Consider the following 19,482-nt stretch of genomic DNA (forward strand, 5'->3'; position numbering starts at 1 on the left):
TGTGACTCAGATGGCAGATCCAGGCTCTCAGCCTCCAGCTGAAACTTCCAGTCCTCCCCCAGCCAGAAGCTCTGATGCTGGGCTGAGAGACTTTGATCCTTCCCTGGATCCAGAAATCCAGGAGGGAGAAGGAGAACAGGACTTCCTTCCTGATCTGGAGAGGCCTGAGGGAAAGAAAGATGGAGCAGACAGAGCTTTGAACAAATCCAAACCTCCTGAGCTTCACCTCCACAAAGGTGCAGACACTGATGCACAGATTCACATGTGACACCTGCAGCGTCCAGCTTGTGCCGCTGACATTATCTCCACTCTGATACAAGCCTCATTCACTCGCTCACACACGTTCATACAATCACCTTTTCCTCACAGTCACACACATGAATGTAATGAGGGGAACTCGGGTTCACTGTCATTCCTCAGGATCCTTTGATATGCAGACTGGAGGCTCTGTGGATGAAACACCGACTGTCTGAAGCACTCTGAAGTCTTCATGATGGACTTCATCCTGATTAACACTACAATACTTGTTAGAGGCCTTTTATATGTAATAATATTCTTTTCCATTAAAGCTCTGAACATTCTCACTCTTTCTTGACCAGGTGTGACAGGTGAAGGACACCGGCGAATAGGAGGACAGAAGCTGAGAGCCATTAGTCACATGACTTCAGCTGCTGCTGCCTCACCAACCACTGGCCCCTCGGTGAGTCTAGAGTTACAGCAGTGACCACAGGAAGTGCACACGTGTGATCTAAAGCTACATGTGGGCCTGTGACCATCAGTCTTCTCACTGTGGTAGACGGGTTTGTGAGTCCCTGTGATGCTGGGAGTGTCCAGGACAGTCGCTCCTGATCGGGTCTCTCATGGAAAGCTGGTCCCAGGAATTCCTGGAAAATTCCTCCACAAAAGAGAACTGGGAACATAAGTGCAGAGTGACAGAGGTGCTCAGCAGCCCTGCTGTTATATGGGAATAGAACCAGAATAGTCGGCAACCACTTGAGTTAAGTTAGCCAAAGAGATGCGACTCAGACTGACTTCATCATGTTGGCAACGTGTCTGCATTGATAAACTCCAGTTATTGACAAATCAGAGAATAATTCCAGTCATTCAGAGACAGATTGTGATTGTTTGGAGGATGTAATCGTTTCCCTTCAGGGAGCGTGTTGGACGCTCAGTGTCCGGGTGATTAGCTGATGCAACTACTTAGAATCAGTTTGTGAATATGAAGAAAATCAGTGCAGTCACTGGACAAACTCTGATTCTTCCTAGTTTCACTCTTGTTTCAGTCCAGTGTGACTGAGGTGGTAAAAAATGATCTGACTTTTAGCCACACAGCTGTCTGCTAGAGAAAAAGCCTTTGTGCACAACTTTCTTAAAGGCAAACGGCACCATGTTCACTGCAGCTGCAGCAAACGCAGCAAAGAGTGAAAGTTGGACTGAGAATGTTGTGACTGTTTCATGAGAAAGAGCAGGAAAACAAGCATCACACACCCAGACACAGTGCTGGGATTAGAATTAGACTTTAGAGCCAAATGTAGGACAAAAGCTTTAATATGAAAGAGGAAAACCCAACAACAGCCAGAGCATGAAGCTCAAATCTATACCAATCACCAAGAAAGCTGACAGGCCTGTGACACGTCAGAGACGCCGTTCAAATCATAAAGAAGTTGGTTTATTGACAAAATGTAAAAAACCAAAAGAATCAAGTCAACCTTCAGTTTCGAGCGAGTAGACCAATCAGGCACAGCAGCAGCTCTAGAATAAGCAACAATTTGATGTATTACAAACAACCTTTCATATACACACATACATATGGCTCATATGCTGTTTAAAAAGGGCTCAAAGACCCAACAGATTACACAAAGTACAAAAACACTTTCATTCAGACAACAGTCAGCTGTGCACGAGACAGAGAGCCGACTACAGTTAGTAACATGGACTCACTTTGTTTCAGACACGACACAAAGTAACACAAAGCCACAAAGAGCAGAAACATCAAAAAGGAGGCAGAGCAGCAGCAACTCTCCATGAGCTGTGAGGCTAACAGCCACCCACACTTCCTGTGATGCATAATGAAAACAACATTAACCTGAAGGATGATAACAACAGAAAGAAGTCTAAGCTAACGTTACACAGCGCTCACACAGCGCTGACTGTACAGGCCTCACACAGCTACGACCTGCATCCACAACACCTGATTCTACTGAACACAAACAAGTTAATGATATATGAGCAATCCAGGGAAGGCTTCCAGGAAGGTGAGGATCCAAAGACAGCTCTACAACAGCATCAGTCAGCAACAATGTTACTAATCACTGACTCTTTCATCCTTTTATACTCAATCAAAAAGTGCTGTGTTCACATTTGTTTCTGCTGAAATCCAGAGACTGAAAATGCGTCTTTTTAAAGTTTGAATAAACTGACTGAACTTGTCACGAGTCCAACCGTGAGGAACACTTCCCCCCATGACACATCACAGGACAACGTCTCAGTGGAGGGGGGGCAGTAGCTCAGTTTAGGCAGTCACACTCAGAATCGATGCCTCCAGTCAGGGTCAAACGTGGTCCTCAGAAACCTGCAGATGTTTGGGCCAAGCTCTCACTGGTCTCTGCGTCTGTAGACTGAGCTGATGTTTCTCCAGGTGTCTGGTAAAAGGACGATGCTGCTGTCCAATGAGGCGAGGAGAGAAGTAGCCAAACAGGCGAGAGCCGTGAAGGAGGAACGGCGGGCAGCTCTGGATGCCCGACATAAATACCTGATGAGCAGGCTGGCCGACGCCGGCAGCCTGGAGGAGGCGGCGGTGGAAGACGCCATCGTCTCTGATGACAGAGTAAGTTCAGAGACGTGATCCTTCCTCAGAGTTGAACCTTTGAGTCATTAATGTCTGATTCTTCCAGTTCAGTCTGATCCATGAATTCTTTGCTGCAAACGGATCCAAGAAGCTGATTTTCTTCTATCAGGATGTCAAACAGGTAACTTTGATCACATTTCAATGACTGACACATGAAGGTCTAACCGCTCTTCATAATCTGCTGTCCTGTTTGTTGCAGCGTACTTTGTATTCATATCTTTTAATATCTGCCTTTCTCCCAGAGTCTGTCCTCCCGTCAGTCTTCCTTTGTGGACGCATCAAACTCAGCTGTGGCTCAGAGGAAACTCTTCCTCACTACGGGGAACTCTGAGGTTGGCTTCAGCTTTTTATGTTTAGTTCATGTGAGAATCACAGAAAAATGCTGATATGAGTGGAAGCTTCTGCTGGGAAATTGGCAAAGAGCAGATTATTGAACAGCGAGGCAGACAGTTCATTTCAGTGATGCCAGTTTATTAGAAACGAGGACTGTGGGGCTGCTGGAAGTCAGGACGGCCGTTCTCTGGATAAACCTGACAGCTGAGGTGGAGAGCAGGATTTATCCACAGACGGCTTCTTCCAAGCAAATGTCCTGAACACACCTGAGCTGAGGCTTACACAGTGTGTCCTGTGTGATCTCTGCTTTATGGTGGTTGAATCTCACAAATGTGACCATCAGACCTGACGACTTATTTGTGATGTTTTCATTAAAAATATCCTGGGTGAGGTGTTTGGGGCCTGTCCCATGAGGAGGAGTCTCCAGGGCAGACCCAGGACACACTAGAGAGGTTATATCTCTCAGCAGGCCTGGGAATGCCTCAGTATTGTCCTGGATATGCTGGAGGAAGTGGTTGTTTAGGGAGGTCTGGGATTCTCTGCTTAGACTGCTGCACCTGTGACCCGGGACCAGATAAACAGGAAATGGATGTTTGAAATTCAAAGAAATCCTCTTTTAATAATGAGGAAAAAAGACAGCAGGAGATCCATCGCAACTAACAAAACACTTCAAACACATCAATGCATCAACTTTAATCAACTTCATTTGGTTCAAATGAAGGAATCTAACAAAGCACTCACTAAAATGAAACACCAGTTAGTTTCCCGAGCTCAACAGGTCGAACACCTGAGTTTGGTTTGCGGTGCAGTTTTTATTCCTTCTAGATAACTTGGGTTATTTGCACAGGAAGGTTTTTTAAATGTATTTCTTAAGTACGATCTTATATGGGGGTTGATTTTATAGCATAACAGAATAATGTAATAACTCTAATAGAGTATAAAACATTTGCAGAATGAAGTACAAGGTGAAGAAAAGTCAGAACGTCCCTATTTGAAAATACAGTCTCAGAAGGTCAGAGATGGACAAATTCAGCTACAGAAACATGTGGCCATTTTTTTAAAGCCATAGAGCATATTACAGACGACACAAAGAGCAAACACTGTAAACTTCTAACCACAGACCTCACACAGCTCACACACGTCAGAGTGAAGCTGTCATTTCCTGAAGCTTCCACACAAGAGAACTGGCAACAAGGTGGAGTCCTCATGGATCACTAGCAGAGAAATGTGGGTGGGTGCCAGACCACATGGACTCGACTCACTTTCTTTCATACAAAGGAGCAGACTAATGCTGTCATCCTTAAAGACTAACTAGAAACAAGCAGTGCGCTCGCATCGACTCGACTTGTTTTGCAAGTTTGAAGTGAGATGGTACTTTGGAGTCAGCCTCCCGAGATGATGGCTGGCTGGTTTTTGAAAAACATCTCATATTTATACAATGAGTAGCAGACTTTCCTGACTTGCAGAGGTCAACGTCCTCCTCAGTCATGCGCCATGAGTGGCACAGATACTATTCATCAAATAACTAACATGGCCTTGATTGTTACTCCAGAGACTTATCTGCGATGTAGCTTTATAGCATTTTCATTAGCAATCGTATGATTTGTGTTACAATGACCTTTGTGGACGGGCCCGGACCCCCAGGCCTCGTCCGTGACGCCGACGGTGAGCGCAACGTTTTTGTTTTCTTGCGCTTAAAATAACCTGATCAGCGTTCTGCGGACGGTTTGTTTACATTTCTCACATCTGTGATTGTTCACACGGGTTGGACACGAGCAGAGAGGGCTTTCAAGATGAAAAAGCCAACGTGAAACTTTAACGGACGACAAATCTCCGTCACACCCTTCCTTGACCTCATCACGTTACCCACCTTAGTCAAGGAACAGTGGTTCGGGAAAATATGCATTTGTTTTTTGGACCAGTTTAAAACGTATCTCAACTAGTGATGTGCGGATCGATACTGAAATATCGATTCCTCCGATACCCGTCATTGTGTCCGGCCCCTTGGCGTGCACACTCACAACAATGGCTGAGCGTAAACAGAGTCATGTGCAGACGTATTTTACCTCCACGAACAGCTGAGACGTGGTTTGCCATACATGTGGCAAGAATGTGAGGTGTTGTGGTAACACCGCTGACCTGGTCAAACACCTCAGAGTGAATCACATCACAGAATATGACGAGCGTATGTTGAGGCGAACTGAAGAGGAGGAGAGGGAGAGGTGCTGCCAGGGCGAGACAGACGTCTCTCACAGAGTCCTTTAATGCTGCAGGCAGGCAACAAATAGCCACAACTTCAGGTTTTTCATTTCTATATGATAATTCTGCATCATTAAGTGATAAGAACAAGTAATCTGATGTCCTGTGATCATTACGACGCTATAATTTGAGATAAAATAAAAGATAGAGTAAAAAAATAAGTTTTTGTTCAGAGTATCGGTATCAGATCAGTATCGTCGATACCACCCTGAATTTTACTTGGTATCGGATCGGAAAGGAAATCAGTGGAAATCAAATCCTGCTTCTACAGGTGTCCAGTTCATTCACTCTGACCCCTCCAGATAAGCGTTGCCAGTTCTCACTGTGCTGTAGATCACATTTTCTTGTGTTTGGGGTTATAACGGTTACTTTTGAGGTCTGTGTTATAAAGCAAGTTAATCCTGAATTTAACTGGAGAAGACAAATTCCCACTGCGTGGTGTAGTGCACAGCCAGGCATTCTTTACATTAGTTCGTTTGACAAAACCAAAAAGCCGAAAGTATTTACTTGGAGTTTGGTTTGATGAAATAAGTGCCAGAATCAGTGAATACAAATGATTCCAATGACGTGAAAACTGGTCGAAGGACAAATCCCTCAAGAAAAGCACGACTAGCACATTAAGTGTTTTTGTAATCATCATCATCTCTAACATCATGCGCACAACAGTGATTTTGTTACAGAACACTAAGATAGTAAAATCTGGGAAATGATGATATTTCTTTCCAAAACTTCCTGTCTGGAAGACATTAAAGCTGCTGTGCCACCTGCAGCTTCTTTCAATCTATGTTATGTGAATATATCTTTTTTTTTTTGGGTTTGAACATCCATTCAAACTCACTCTCTGCCTAGCAAGTCTCATTCCCTCATTTCCTTGGGGTCCAGCTTCACATACGTGGCACTGAGCCTTTTCCTTTGTCACCTCTTTCTGCTACATGCCTAGCCTCCCAGTTTCTTGGTCTATTTTCTTCATTTCGCTAACTACACTTCTTTTTCTTTGTAAATCTCTTCCTTCAAATACTTTCAAAATCACTTTTCTTTTTTCCCTTTCTTCTGTGCAGAGAAGACGTCAAACCCCTTCTTGGCAGTTTATCTCAATAAAGCTGTACTATCCCAGCCATCTGGTAAGTCTTCCCTACTACCCAGAGCCTGTTTATACTCCTGCATGTCTCTGCCTTCACTCACTTCCTCTTCTTGATGTCCAAACTCATCCTTCAAACTACCATTTGATGCTGCATAGCTGCATTCTCCCTGACACCTCCTTGTCTCCTGTCTTTTTGATTTCACCTTCTGCATAATATTTAGTTGCCCTGTGTGCAGCTTCCTCCACTTTCATATATTTCTACAAGTTCCTCCCTGTTCTTGAAGTATGTGTGCACCACGGCCATTTCCACTTGGAAAATCTGCCCCACATCTGTCTTTCTAGATTTCTCTCCTAAACACCACACCTACCCAACACCTCATAACCTCTGTTCCCTTCACCTAAATGTCCATTGAAGTCTGTGTCAATCACCACTGTAGTATGTGGTCTCTTGCACACAAAATGTGTCTACCCTCCACCTCCATAATATGAGTCCGCCAGCCCTCCCATTGCCAGTCAGAGTCCATAACAAGTCAAAAACATAAACAGCTCGAACGTATTATTTATTTAAAAGAGAGAGAGAGAGAGAGAGAGAGAGAGCTCAGTTGTCCTTGCTCTAGCATCAAGAGTCAGTGACTGGCTGTTCACTGCAGGCTCAGCAGTCCAATGGCCGATCAGCAACAAAACAAATAAAAAAATAAGACACGTTCTTGATTATGACAACAAACCACATCCAAAAAAATATGACAGCAACACTTTAAGTTTTGTGTGCATTCATCATGTGCAACTCTGCAGAAAGTCTCATGTCAAGGATGTGTGGACAGGGGGGCTATTAAAAAGTTCCAGTATACAGAATAGAAAACCATCAAATGAATGAAATAAAATCTGTTGTCACAGTGGTTTTTGAAGGAACAATTACTTCACAGATGGACAGCCTCATTATATTTTAGTTAAATCTGATGATACACACTTCACGTCACCCTAGTTACATGTTTTTATTTGCCATGTGTATGTTATCCAAGGGAGGGAAAAAATGAAAACGAAAACTTTTGATGTGTCCAGACATTTCTTCACATCAGCTGCCAGCAACCAGTTTCAGCATGTACAACTGTTGCAGTAAGTGTGCTCATGCAGACCAACTATGCTGGTCCACTGTTCTTAATGGTGCTGCATGTTGAGAAAGAAGTGAAACAAATGTTTTGTTTAACAAGTCCACTAGTGTTAGAATAACTTGGCATTTCCAATCTGTTTCTGCTGTAGTTCAATGAAAGGTTTCAGTTACTTAAGTTTGAGAAAAAACAAAAAAACCGTTGGCCAGCTTCCCTCAGGGTCACTCCACGGTTGATGACATGGTCCACTATTGTAGCTCTGATGTCATCAGCAATTCTATTTCTTACTCTTCTTACCCGTCCTCTCCCCCCTCCTCGTCCTCCTCTTGCTCCTCCTTGTCCTTGTCGTCCTCTTCATCCTACTTCTTCACCTCCACGTCCTCTTCCTCGGCCTCCTCTCACTCTTCCTGCTCCCTCCATTGTACTCCACACACAGAGCTTACCTGTATCATAGTGCTTAGGCTGATTGCAAAGTGAACTAATTATCTAAAAAAGCTTTCACATGTGGCAGTGTGCCAGACAGTTGACAAAATAGTGTAAATAATGGCCATAAATGTGTATAGTTTTGCTAGGAGTGCGTTGATCATTTGGAAATTGAGTGCAAAGCAGTGAGTTGTGTTTACAGTTCTGCAAAAAGAGTGCTGTGCAGTGGATTGTAGCTACAGGTTTGCAAAGTGTGTGTTACAAAATGGCAAACTGAGTGCAAAGCAGTGTTTGTGCTTTTAGTTTTGCACACTCAGTGAGTGGTTTTGCTATAAGTATCAATAGTTTTAGGAATTGTGCTGTAAGAATCACAGTTAGGGTTTAAGCATTCAGAAAAACCTGTAATAAACGCACACGCATGCGTCTTCAGCATTACTGGGTTTCTGCAGCTCCTGGTTTCCTGTTTAATACATTCACACAAGCAATCAAACGCTATGAATCGTTCCACAATGTTTGCAGTCACTTTTCTTATCCCTCCTGACTCAAGAGCATAAAGCGATCTACGTTAGCTCTGGGAATTCTGACGGTCGTTCAGTAAATCTTTGTTTAATCTCTTTATTTGCTTTTTGGAGAAGTGAAGGTACAAAAACCTCGTCAATCAAATTTGCTTCGGTGGACAGAAAACAGCCGTTGTAGACTGTTTGGGGTTACCTTTTATAAGTATTGAATTTTCAAAAGTGAAGTCAGTTCTTCTGACCAGGTTCAGACCAGGATGAACACAAGTATGATACTGGACCCACTAGAGAACTGGTCCCAGCTGTGGGTTCACCTCCTCCTGCTGAACTCATAGGACAGACTCTAATGTAGCATCACGTTCATCGGTCACTCCTGACCTCCTGTGAAGCATGACGGATGTGTATTTAATGACTTCATTATTTGGGGCATTATTGCTCTAAAAATCATATTAATAGTATTATTATTATTGTGCTTTAGGCTGCACTGATAACGCAGAGGTCTCTTCTTCCTCTGGGCTGTTTAAAGGGCCAGTTTGTCCAAAGCTGTGTATATACCAGCTGCTGTCAGGCTTCAGATGTCTGCATTAGTCCACAGTCCACTGTTTGTAAGCCATTGCTTTACTGCAAAAGTTCCCATCTACTGTAAAGAAATGGAGATAAGCAGGCACATAATATGAAAAGGCATGCTGTAGCTGACTTTGTCTTTTCTGATCCATCGGTTTGTGTGGCTCTTTCCACAGGAGGGACCTAACCCACACTTTATTTACTTATATGATAAGTTTAGTGGAGTGTAGTGCAAAATACACAGTGTTTACTTTTAATTTAACAACATGAAGCTGCATCAAGTTTCCATGGTGACTGCTCAAGAAATTCTGCATTCATAAATAAACATCAGACTGTCAAAAGAGCTCATCTGTGCGAGACCACCGAGCTGAGAGCATTTTCAGGTCCAGATCCCCCGTACGCCATCGTTGGAGAGCAGTTGACGTTTTTCTTCCTGACTTTGATTTGAACACGTTTAAATGGAAAAGAGTCAAGGAATCTATAAGCCTATCAGGGTATGTGACGCTTTTGCTTTTACTGCATTTCAGTAATTTGAAGAATTTGATGTCGTTTTAAAAGTTGACAAACTGAAAATCATTTTAAGTAACAATGACTAAATTGCTATTTCTTTGACAGGTGTTGTTCAACACACCGATTTATGAAACAGCTGTAAAGATCTGCTGGTATCTTCCGGGCTACAAGGCTCAGGTTAGACCCAGATTCATGCAAACCAAAGCTGACAGAAAATATCAGGTCATTTCTGAGGACCTGAGAGTGGTGGTGATTAAATGTCTCCTTTACTTTTAGGTTGCGATAATGACGGAGTTTCTCAGACTTCAGCAGGAAGATCTAATTCCACCGAACCTCACTGCTGAAGATCTGAGAGATCTTTTGGTGGAGAAGAGCAGGGAGACGCTCAGAGAGCAGTGAGTTACTGTCACGCCTGAAAGTCTGTTTGTGATGACGTGTAAGTGCTGAGAGAAAACCTCTGCTTTGCTTTCTTTTGAAGGCTGTGGGAGTTTGAGTTAGAGGATTTTGACGAAGAGGAAGCCAAACCTCTTCTAAGGCTGGTAAGACGAGAAAACCCACAAGACTTTTTTTTCATTACGTGCACATAACCTTTACACATAAGCGCACTGTAAATGTGTTTTCTGTTTCAGGTGTGGGCGGTGAACGTCAGCAATAAAATGAGGGACGTTGAATTTGAAGCCAGGTTGCTTCTTCAGTTCCCAGAGGCCGTACCTCCTAAATTTCAGTGAGTCACATGTAACATACAGTTATTAACCCTGTAAGACCCAACCCATCAAAAAACAGCCAGAAAATTCAGATTCTTTGGAACTGAGATGTTTATCAACCCTTTAAACAAAAGCCACACATGAGTTCTTTGCTATGTCATGTTGTGTATGATTTACTTTTATTGTGTATTTATTTTTTGTATCACATTTGATACACTGGGTGTTTTTGGCAACTTTTTGTTAACGACAATGTTAACTTTAGACTAAAAAAGAGTTTTGTCCACAACATTTAGAAATTATAGCAAGTATTGATCATGTTGATGAGATCGAGGTCTCAGAAACTCATGTATGCTACAAAGGTGGTTACAGGGTTAACAGTCCAGCTACAGTGTTTCAATATTTAAATGATGCTTTGAATATGTTTAACAGATAACTCTTATCATGTTTTTCTACAGAGCACCTAAACTCCTCAGTGCGGTGAAGGATTACGTTGAAATCCTGAAAAAGAAGCAGCAGGAACAGCCTAACAGCAAACTGCTCACCGCGCAGGAGGTAGTGGTCGAGGTAGTTCCCCGCGTTCTCCAGGGCTTCTGGGAGCTTCCTCCTCGTCCCCTCCTAAACATGGCCTCCCAGAGTCTAAGTATCCTCTCCACCAGTGTCACCAAGGCCACTTTAGATCGTGTCTCCAAGAGCCTCACGGCGATGGAAACACAGGCCATCTTCAACCGCTCTATCCGAGACGATCTGGTTGACAGCATCCTGACGGAGATTAGACAGAAATTTCCTGAAGAAATTCTGTCTATCCAAGTTGCAAACTTTGCACCCCTGTTGCTGAAGACCATTGCTGATGTAGCAAGGATCCGGATATGTGAAATCTTTGAGCCCCCTTCAAGTCCTGATGTGAAGAGCACAAATGGTGAGCGCTCCTCTGACGGCCTTTCAGTGGCAAATGTTCCACCAGCCGAAGAAGCTCTGTCAGAAAGTGTTGCAGAGCCCGACGCTCCCTGTGAGGAACTTCTTTCTGAAAGGGCATCCAGTCTGAGTACTCGAGACCTTACGATCGAAGGAGCTCTGTCAGAAAGTGTTGCAGAGCCCGACGTTCCCTGTGAGGAACTTCTTTCTGAAAGGGCATCCAGTCTGAGTACTCGAGACCTTACGATCGAAGGAGCTCTGTCAGAAAGTGTTGCAGAGCCCGACGCTCCCTGTGAGGAACCCTATGGCGAGTCCAAATCCTGTGTTGAAGGTGAAGATCATATGATCAACGGATCTTGTTCTGAAATTGGGCCGGTTCCTGATGTTCCCTTTGAGGAACCTTTTCCAGAACCTGAAGCCAGCATGAAGTCCGAAGACCGTCAGAGCAAGAAGAAGAAAAAGGGCTTCTTCAAAAGACTGAGAAGTCTGTTCTGCTGCTGTTGCAGACCAAAAGTCACCGACTGACACTGAAGCTGTGACCCAGTGTTGGTGTTGCAGTAACTCTAAATATGTAAATATGTTCCTTAATGATTGTTCTTCATGTTTTTGGGGGTTTCTTTAGTTTTCAGTGGGCTGGGTGTTTTTTCTCCTCCGTGTTCTTTACTTGATTCTTGTTCATAGTTCCTGATTTGTTTTCCTAGTTCTTGTTTCTTAGTTTGTAGTTTCTTGAGTCCACCTGAGTTTCCAGCAATAAAAGCTGCCGATTCAAGTTTCATTCCACGTAAGAGTCCTGTGTTTGGGTCCTACTACCTGCCTGTCACAGCACACCATGACAGAAACTTTATAAACTCATTCATATTTCTACACGAGTCTCCAGCTATGTTAAAGATTTTTTTTCTTTCAAACATTTGTAAGAATCTCTTATGGTTCTCAAAATACTTCCACAAGTCCAGTAAGTGTAGTGCAGTAACATATTGATGGTATTATTTTTAATAATTATTTATTATTTTTAATGCACTTTGAACTGAAACTGGTATATAAAATGTACTTCCTGTAGAAAATGCAGTGTGAATGCTAATAGCTGAATAGCTTGAGTTGAATTTTTATAATTGCTGAAATCTTTGGTGAAAAACATGTTACAGTTTTTGCCCGTTGCTTGAACACATTTTGCAAAACGTCGCTCATTGTGCCAAAACTCTAAACACAAGTAAACATGACACATCAAAATATACCATTCACATCTGTGCCAAACTGAAACTCTGCTGTCAAAACCTAACATTCCTCTGTCAAGATGTAACTCTGTTGACAAAATGACACATACTTGCATCACATGCAGATCAGATCAGGGGGACACACTAGTCTACTTCATATAAAACACTGCAGTCTTTCATTGTCATTGTTTATTCTGAAGGCACATTTTCAGGAGACACAAACAACCAAAAAAAGCAAATAGGCCTACTCAATATTGTCCACTGCAGCACCATCAATTCAGATAAAGCAAAACACAAACATAATACAGTAATAGAAAAAACACTATACTGTACACACAAAAAATCATGATAATTGTGCATACGTGGGCTCATGGATCCCGCCGTCTGTTGGGGTCTGGCCACAGGACCTCATCGACATCGCAAGCAGTGTCTTCTCCCGCTGGGCACCGGGGAAAATATCCTCTTGCATGTCGAAACCATCCATGGATTGCTGTCACCTGGATGTAAATAGAAATATATGTGGTGGCCCCTAGAGACAAAACACGTACAAACTCCAAAGCACATTTCTAGCTTGAACTGAACTTCCAAAACAGAGCTACCTAGAACAGCGGTCCCCAACCCCCGGGCCTCGGACTGGTACCGGTCCGTGAGTCGTTTGGTACCGGGCCGCGAGAGTTGAGGCTCAGGTGTGAAATGTCTGGTTTTCAGGGTTTTTATCGCTTTTCAGCGTTATTTTGTTATCGTTTTTATCATTAACTCGGTTTTCCTGGGTCTTTTCACGTGTGTTATGAATAAATCTTCTTTTTCGGTACCGGTACTAGTTTTATTTTGTTGTATTTATCCGCGACACCTTAAAGGCCGGTCCGTGAAAATATTGTCGGGCATAAACCGGTCGGTGGTGCATAAAAGGTTGGAGACCGCTGACCTAGATCACGTAAATGACACAATTGAAAGCATGAAAGCATATGTGTATTGTTTGTGTATTTATGCACAAGCATTCATATATATTCAAATCATTAAAAAAAAAAGTTCATTTGCCTGTTACTACCACACACCAAATCTGGTCGTGGTACTTGGTGAACTGAGAGACACAACAGCAGAGGTCACTATTAATGCTATAAAAGAGGCCTTTGCAAGACATGCAGTTGCCGAGACTGTGGTATCGGACAGCAGGCCGCAAGTTTCATCAGAACAGTTCAAGCACTTTGCTAAAGAGTACCAGTTCACACATGAAACGAGCAGCCCCAGGTACCCCCAAGCCAACGGGGAGGCAGAACGCGCTGATCGTACCATTAAAGACTTGAGAGGACTGTGACTACAGCAGAGCACTGCTAGCGTGCAGGGCCACCCCACTGGAACATGGGCTCTCACCGGCACAGTTGCTCATGGGGAGACACCTGCGTACCTCTCTGCCACAAGCTGCTGCGAAGCTGGTGCCAAAGTGGCCCGACCTACAGGCTTTTCGCGAGAAGGATGAGGAGGGGAGGCGTGAGCAGGCAAAACACTACAACCGCAGACATAGAGTCAGGACAGAAGGTGTGGATTACTACTGAAGGAACCACTGGAGCAGTAGTTGGACCTGCCAGTGCTCCCAGATCTTATGTGGTAGAGACAGACAGGTTTTCTAAGGAGAAATAGGAGCCACCTCACACCAACAGGGACTGTTACCAGATCTGGTCGAGCGGTGAGACCTCGTGTAAGATTGGATGTGTAATTAGTGTGAATGCTTGAAAAGCATTCACAGTATTGTTGTTGTAATCTTTATTATTAGTGTGAATGCTTGAAAAGCATTCACAGTATTGTTATTCGAATCTTTATTAGTGTGAATGCTTGAAAAGCATTCACAGTATTGTTATTCGAATCTTTCTTATTATCTATTATTCCATATTCCGTACGTTTTTTGGCATCTAACTCCTTCAAAACCGTTCAACTTAGAAAAACCATTCAAACACCGTTAGATTCCTATTCTTTTGGACATGACTGCTTCTATTTTTCTCATTTTTAACATTTATATTTTTAATTTTATTCAACTTTATTTAACAAAAATTTATAATGTATTTCAATGGAGAGACCCTTCAAATTCTCATTCAAATTACTCCTCTTTAAACTGTATCTACTTCCACATACATTGACATAGAGCCACCATTCAAACTTTAAAACGAAGACAAGACATTCAACTATTCAACTTGTATTTATCTTTTCAATATCTATTATACTTTTTCTTCAGCTCCAGTTTAAGTTTCATGATGTTTTTTCACCCGTTTCAGAGTTTATAATGGGTGTGTATGGGACGGAATGTTGGGGCTAGAGTGAGACAGCTCAACTGCTAGAGTGAGAGGAGCAAAAAAATTAATCATAAAATCTTTTTTAAAACTGCTGCTGTGTCCGCAGCGTTTGCTCTACAGGTATGATTTTACCCTCAAAACGTAGCCATCGCTGTCCTCTTTCATCCAATGTGTTTACTATTGTACTAGGTGTTATGGTTCTTTCATAAATGTCACCAATGCACAGCCTCCTCCCTCCAACTCTTCCATAGACTCTAATGTTAAAATGGCTCAGAAGGTTCGTTTGAAAATCAGAAGAGCATGGTGTCTTTACACTGTCACCACGTCCATATAATAAACTCCACAGGCATGAAAACTGAGAATTTGGTAGACTAGACATGGCTGTCGCTCACGGTGAAAGAATTTTGTCAGTACGACTTTTACTTTTCATTTGGGAGCGATTTGTTTCGGCCTGACTTTTCTGTTCATTTTAAGCAGCAAAAGTGAGGTGCATGTCTGTGTCCGTGTGTATGGAGCCCTTGGGTGCGGTCACTATAGCAACCAGGCTCACACCTGCCTGCTTAACGAGCTCTCTCTCTCACTCTGCCAAGATTAATCTTAAACACTTCTCTTTCAACTGCTGCTGTGTCCACAGTGTTAAAGCCATCATTTTACCCTCAAAACGTCGCCATCGTTGTTCTTTTTCCAACATCTTGTCTTTCAAAGCTCAGAGATGTAAACTTTTTAAACTGTGTGGGTCCAAGTGGAGGGATCACATTTTAGTCATTCAGTGATTCAAAGAATATGACCTTTTAATATTCTTTCAGATGTTTTCTGACTCTAAATGTTCTTTTCTCATTTCTTAGGTTTTTCTAATTTACAATTAAAACATTTTCAGCTTTTTTCCAACTTCTTCTTCTGTGTAACCTTCAGCTTTTAGCAGTTCAGCACCTTTGTTTTCAGGTTAAATTCGTTTTTTTTTTTGTTTTTTTTTTAATCTCATTCAATATTTTTAACTCAAAATTCAGCAATTAATTCATTTCAGTGCATACATTCAGATTCAAGCATTCACACTGCAGTTTCTTCAGAAAATGCACTTTCTAGTTAGTGTGAATGCTTGAAAAGCATTCACAGTATTGTTCTTCAAATCTTTATTATTATATATTCCGTACGTTTTTTGGCATCTAACTCCTTCAAAACCGTTCAACTTAGAAAAACCATTCAAACACCGTTAGATTCCTCTTCTTTTGGACATGACTGCTTCTACTTTTCTCATTTTTAACATTTATATTTTTAATTTTATTCAACTTTATTCAACAAAAATTTCCCATGTATTTCAATGGGGAGACCCTTCAAATTCTCATTCAACTTACTCATTTTTAAACTCTTACTACTTCCACATACATTGACATAGAGCCACCATTCAAACTTTAAAACGAAGACAAGACATTCAACTATTCAACTTGTATTTATCTTTTCAATATCTATTATACTTTTTCTTCAGTTCCAGTTTAAGTTTCATGATGTTTTTTCACCCGTTTCAGAGTTTATAATGGGTGTGTATGGGACGGAATGTTGGGGCTAGAGTGAGACAGCTCAACTGCTAGAGTGAGAGGAGCAAAAAAATTAATCTTAAAATCTTTTTTAAAACTGCTGCTGTGTCCGCAGCGTTTGCTCTACAGGTATGATTTTACCCTCAAAACGTAGCCATCGCTGTCCTCTTTCATCCAATGTGTTTACTATTGTACTAGGTGTTGTGGTTCTTTCATAAATGTCACCAATGCACAGCCTCCTCCCTCCAACTCTTCCATAGACTCTAATGTTAAAATCGCTCAGAAGGTTCGTTTGAAAATCAGAAGAGCATGGTGTCTTTCCACTGTCACCACGTCCATATAATAAACTCCACAGACATGAAAACTGAGAATTTGGTAGACTAGACATTGCTGTCGCTCACAGTGAAAGAATTTTGTCAATACGACTTTTACTTTTCATTTGGGAACGATTTGTTTCGGCCTGACTTTTCTGTTCATTTTAAGCAGCAAAAGTGAGGTGCATGTCTGTGTCCGTGTGTATGGAGCCATTGGGTGCGGTCACTATAGCAACCAGGCTCACACCTGCCTGCTTAACGAGCTCTCTCTGCCACTCTGCCAAAATTCATCTTAAACACTTCTCTTTCAACTGCTGCTGTGTCCACAGTGTTAAAGCCATCATTTTACCCTCAAAACGTCGCCATCGTTGTTCTTTTTCCAACATCTTGTCTTTCAAAGCTCAGAGATGTCAACTTTTTAAACTGTGTGGGTCCAAGTGGAGGGATCACATTTTAGTCATTCAGTGATTCAAAGAATATGACCTTTTAATATTCTTTCAGATGTTTTCTGACTCTAAATGTTCTTTTCTCATTTCTTAGGTTTTTCTAATTTACAATTAAAACATTTTCAGCTTTTTTCCAACTTCTTCTTCTGTGTAACCTTCAGCTTTTAGCAGTTCAGCACTTTTGTTTTCAGGTTAAATTCGGGTTGTTTTTTTTTTATCTCATTCAAGATTTTTAACTTAAATTCAGTAATTAATTCATTTCAGTGCATACATTCAGATTCAAGCATTCACACTGCAGTTTCTTCAGAAAATGCACTTTCTAGTTAGTGTGAATGCTTGAAAAGCATTCACAGTATTGTTATTCGAATCTTTATTATTATTAGTGTGAATGCTTGAAAAGCATTCACAGTATTGTTATTCTAATCTTTATTAGTGTGAATGCTTGAAAAGCATTCACAGTATTGTTATTCTAATCTTTATTAGTGTGAATGCTTGAAAAGCATTCACAGTATTGTTCTTCTAATCTTTATTAGTGTGAATGCTTGAAAAGCATTCACAGTATTGTTCTTCTAATCTTTATTATTATTAGTGTGAATGCTTGAAAAGCATTCACAGTATTGTTATTCGAATCTTTATTATTATTCTATTTTATTATTATTATCTATTCCGTACGTTTTTTGAAAGCCTACTCCTTCAAAACCGTTCAACTTAGAAAAACCATTCAAACACCGTTAGATTCCTATTCTTTTGGACAACACTGCTTCTATTTTTCATATTTTTAACATTTATATTTTTAATTTTATTCAACTTTATTCAACAAAAATTTATAATGTATTTCAATGGGGAGACCCTTCAAATCCTCATTCAACTTACTCATTTTTAAACTCTTACTACTTCCACATACATTGACATAGAGCCACCATTCAAACTTTAAAACGAAGACAAGACATTCAACTATTAAACTTGTATTTATCTTTTCAATATCTATTATACTTTTTCTTCAGTTCCAGTTTAAGTTTCATGATGTTTTTTCACCCGTTTCAGAGTTTATAATGGGTGTGTATGGGACGGAATGTTGGGGCTAGAGTGAGAGAGCTCAACTGCTAGAGTGAGAGGAGCAAAAAAATTAATCTTAAAATCTTTTTTAAAACTGCTGCTGTGTCCACAGCGTTTGCTCTACAGCCACCATTTTACCCTCAAAACGTAGCCATCGCTGTCCTCTTTCATCCAATGTGTTTACTATTGTCCTAGGTGTTATGGTTCTTTCATAAATGTCACCAATGCACAGCCTCCTCCCTCCAACTCTTCCATAGACTCTAATGTTAAAATGGCTCAGAAGGTTCGTTTGAAAATCAGAAGAGCATGGTGTCTTTCCACTGTCACCACGTCCATATAATAAACTCCACAGGCATGAAAACTGAGAATTCAGTAGACTAGACATTGCTGTCGCTCACGGTGAAAGAATTTTGTCAATACGACTTGTACTTTTCATATGGGAACGATTTGTTTCGGCCTGACTTTTCTGTTCATTTTAAGCAGCAAAAGTGAGGTGCATGTCTGTGTCCGTGTGTATGGAGCCATTGGGTGCGGTCACTATAGCAACCAGGCTCACACCTGCCTGCTTAACGAGCTCTCTCTCTCACTCTGCCAAGATTCATCTGAAACACTTCTCTTTCAACTGCTGCTGTCTCCACAGTGTTACAGCCATCATTTTATCCTCAAAACGTCGCCATCGTTGTTCTCTTTCCAACATCTTGTCTTTCAAAGCTCAGAGATGTAAACTTTTTAAACTGTGTGGATCCAAGTGGAGGGATCACATTTTAGTCATTCAGTGATTCAAAGAATATGACCTTTTAATATTCTTTCAGATGTTTTCTGACTCTAAATGTTCTTTTCTCATTTCTTAGGGTTTTCTAATTTACAATTAAAACATTTTCAGCTTTTTTCCAACTTCTTCTTCTGTGTAACCTTCAGCAGTTCAGCACTTTTGTTTTCAGGTTAAATTCAGGTTGTTTTTTTTTTATCTCATTCAAAATTTTTAACTCAAAATTCAGCAATTAATTCATTTCAGTCCATACATTCAGATTCAAGCATTCACACTGCAGTTTCTTCAGAAAATGCACTTTCTAGTTATTATATTTTATTTTTCCGTACGTTTTTTGAAAGCCTACTCCTTCAAAACCGTTCAACTTAGAAAAACCATTCAAACATCGTTAGATTCCTATTCTTTTGGACAACATTGCTTCTATTTTTCTCATTTTTAACATTTATATTTTTAATTTTATTCAACTTTATTCAACAAAAATTTATAATGTATTTCAATGGGGAGACCCTTCAAATCCTCATTCAACTTACTCATTTTTAAACTCTTACTACTTCCACATACATTGACATAGAGCCACCATTCAAACTTTAAAACGAAGACAAGACATTCAACTA

General features: G+C 41.2%; 2 protein-coding genes across 2 annotated transcripts; both read left to right on the top strand.

The window, feature by feature from the left end:
* Positions 1-10: 10 nt before the first annotated feature.
* Positions 11-3,234, top strand: LOC147302847 (dynein axonemal heavy chain 5-like). Its single transcript, XM_086284514.1, has 5 exons — positions 11-236; positions 600-700; positions 2,639-2,827; positions 2,895-2,969; positions 3,091-3,234. Exons 1-5 carry the CDS (start codon positions 11-13, stop codon positions 3,232-3,234), a joined length of 735 nt encoding a protein of 244 aa, XP_086140640.1.
* A 5,820-nt stretch (positions 3,235-9,054) lies between these two features.
* On the top strand, positions 9,055-12,228 carry LOC147302848 (uncharacterized). Its single transcript, XM_086284472.1, has 6 exons — positions 9,055-9,623; positions 9,745-9,816; positions 9,916-10,034; positions 10,118-10,178; positions 10,269-10,363; positions 10,799-12,228. The coding sequence occupies exons 1-6, from the start codon at positions 9,588-9,590 to the stop codon at positions 11,778-11,780; spliced, it is 1,365 nt and encodes a 454-aa protein (XP_086140598.1). The 5' UTR covers positions 9,055-9,587; the 3' UTR covers positions 11,781-12,228.
* Positions 12,229-19,482: the final 7,254 nt, after the last annotated feature.

This window comes from Aulonocara sp. 'chitande type north' Nkhata Bay, linkage group LG23, assembly GCF_057382095.1.
Source record: "Aulonocara sp. 'chitande type north' Nkhata Bay isolate Kocher_YH1m ecotype deep benthic linkage group LG23, A_spYH_male_GT1.1, whole genome shotgun sequence".
In the NCBI taxonomy this organism is placed as follows: Eukaryota; Metazoa; Chordata; class Actinopteri; order Cichliformes; family Cichlidae; genus Aulonocara; species Aulonocara sp. 'chitande type north' Nkhata Bay.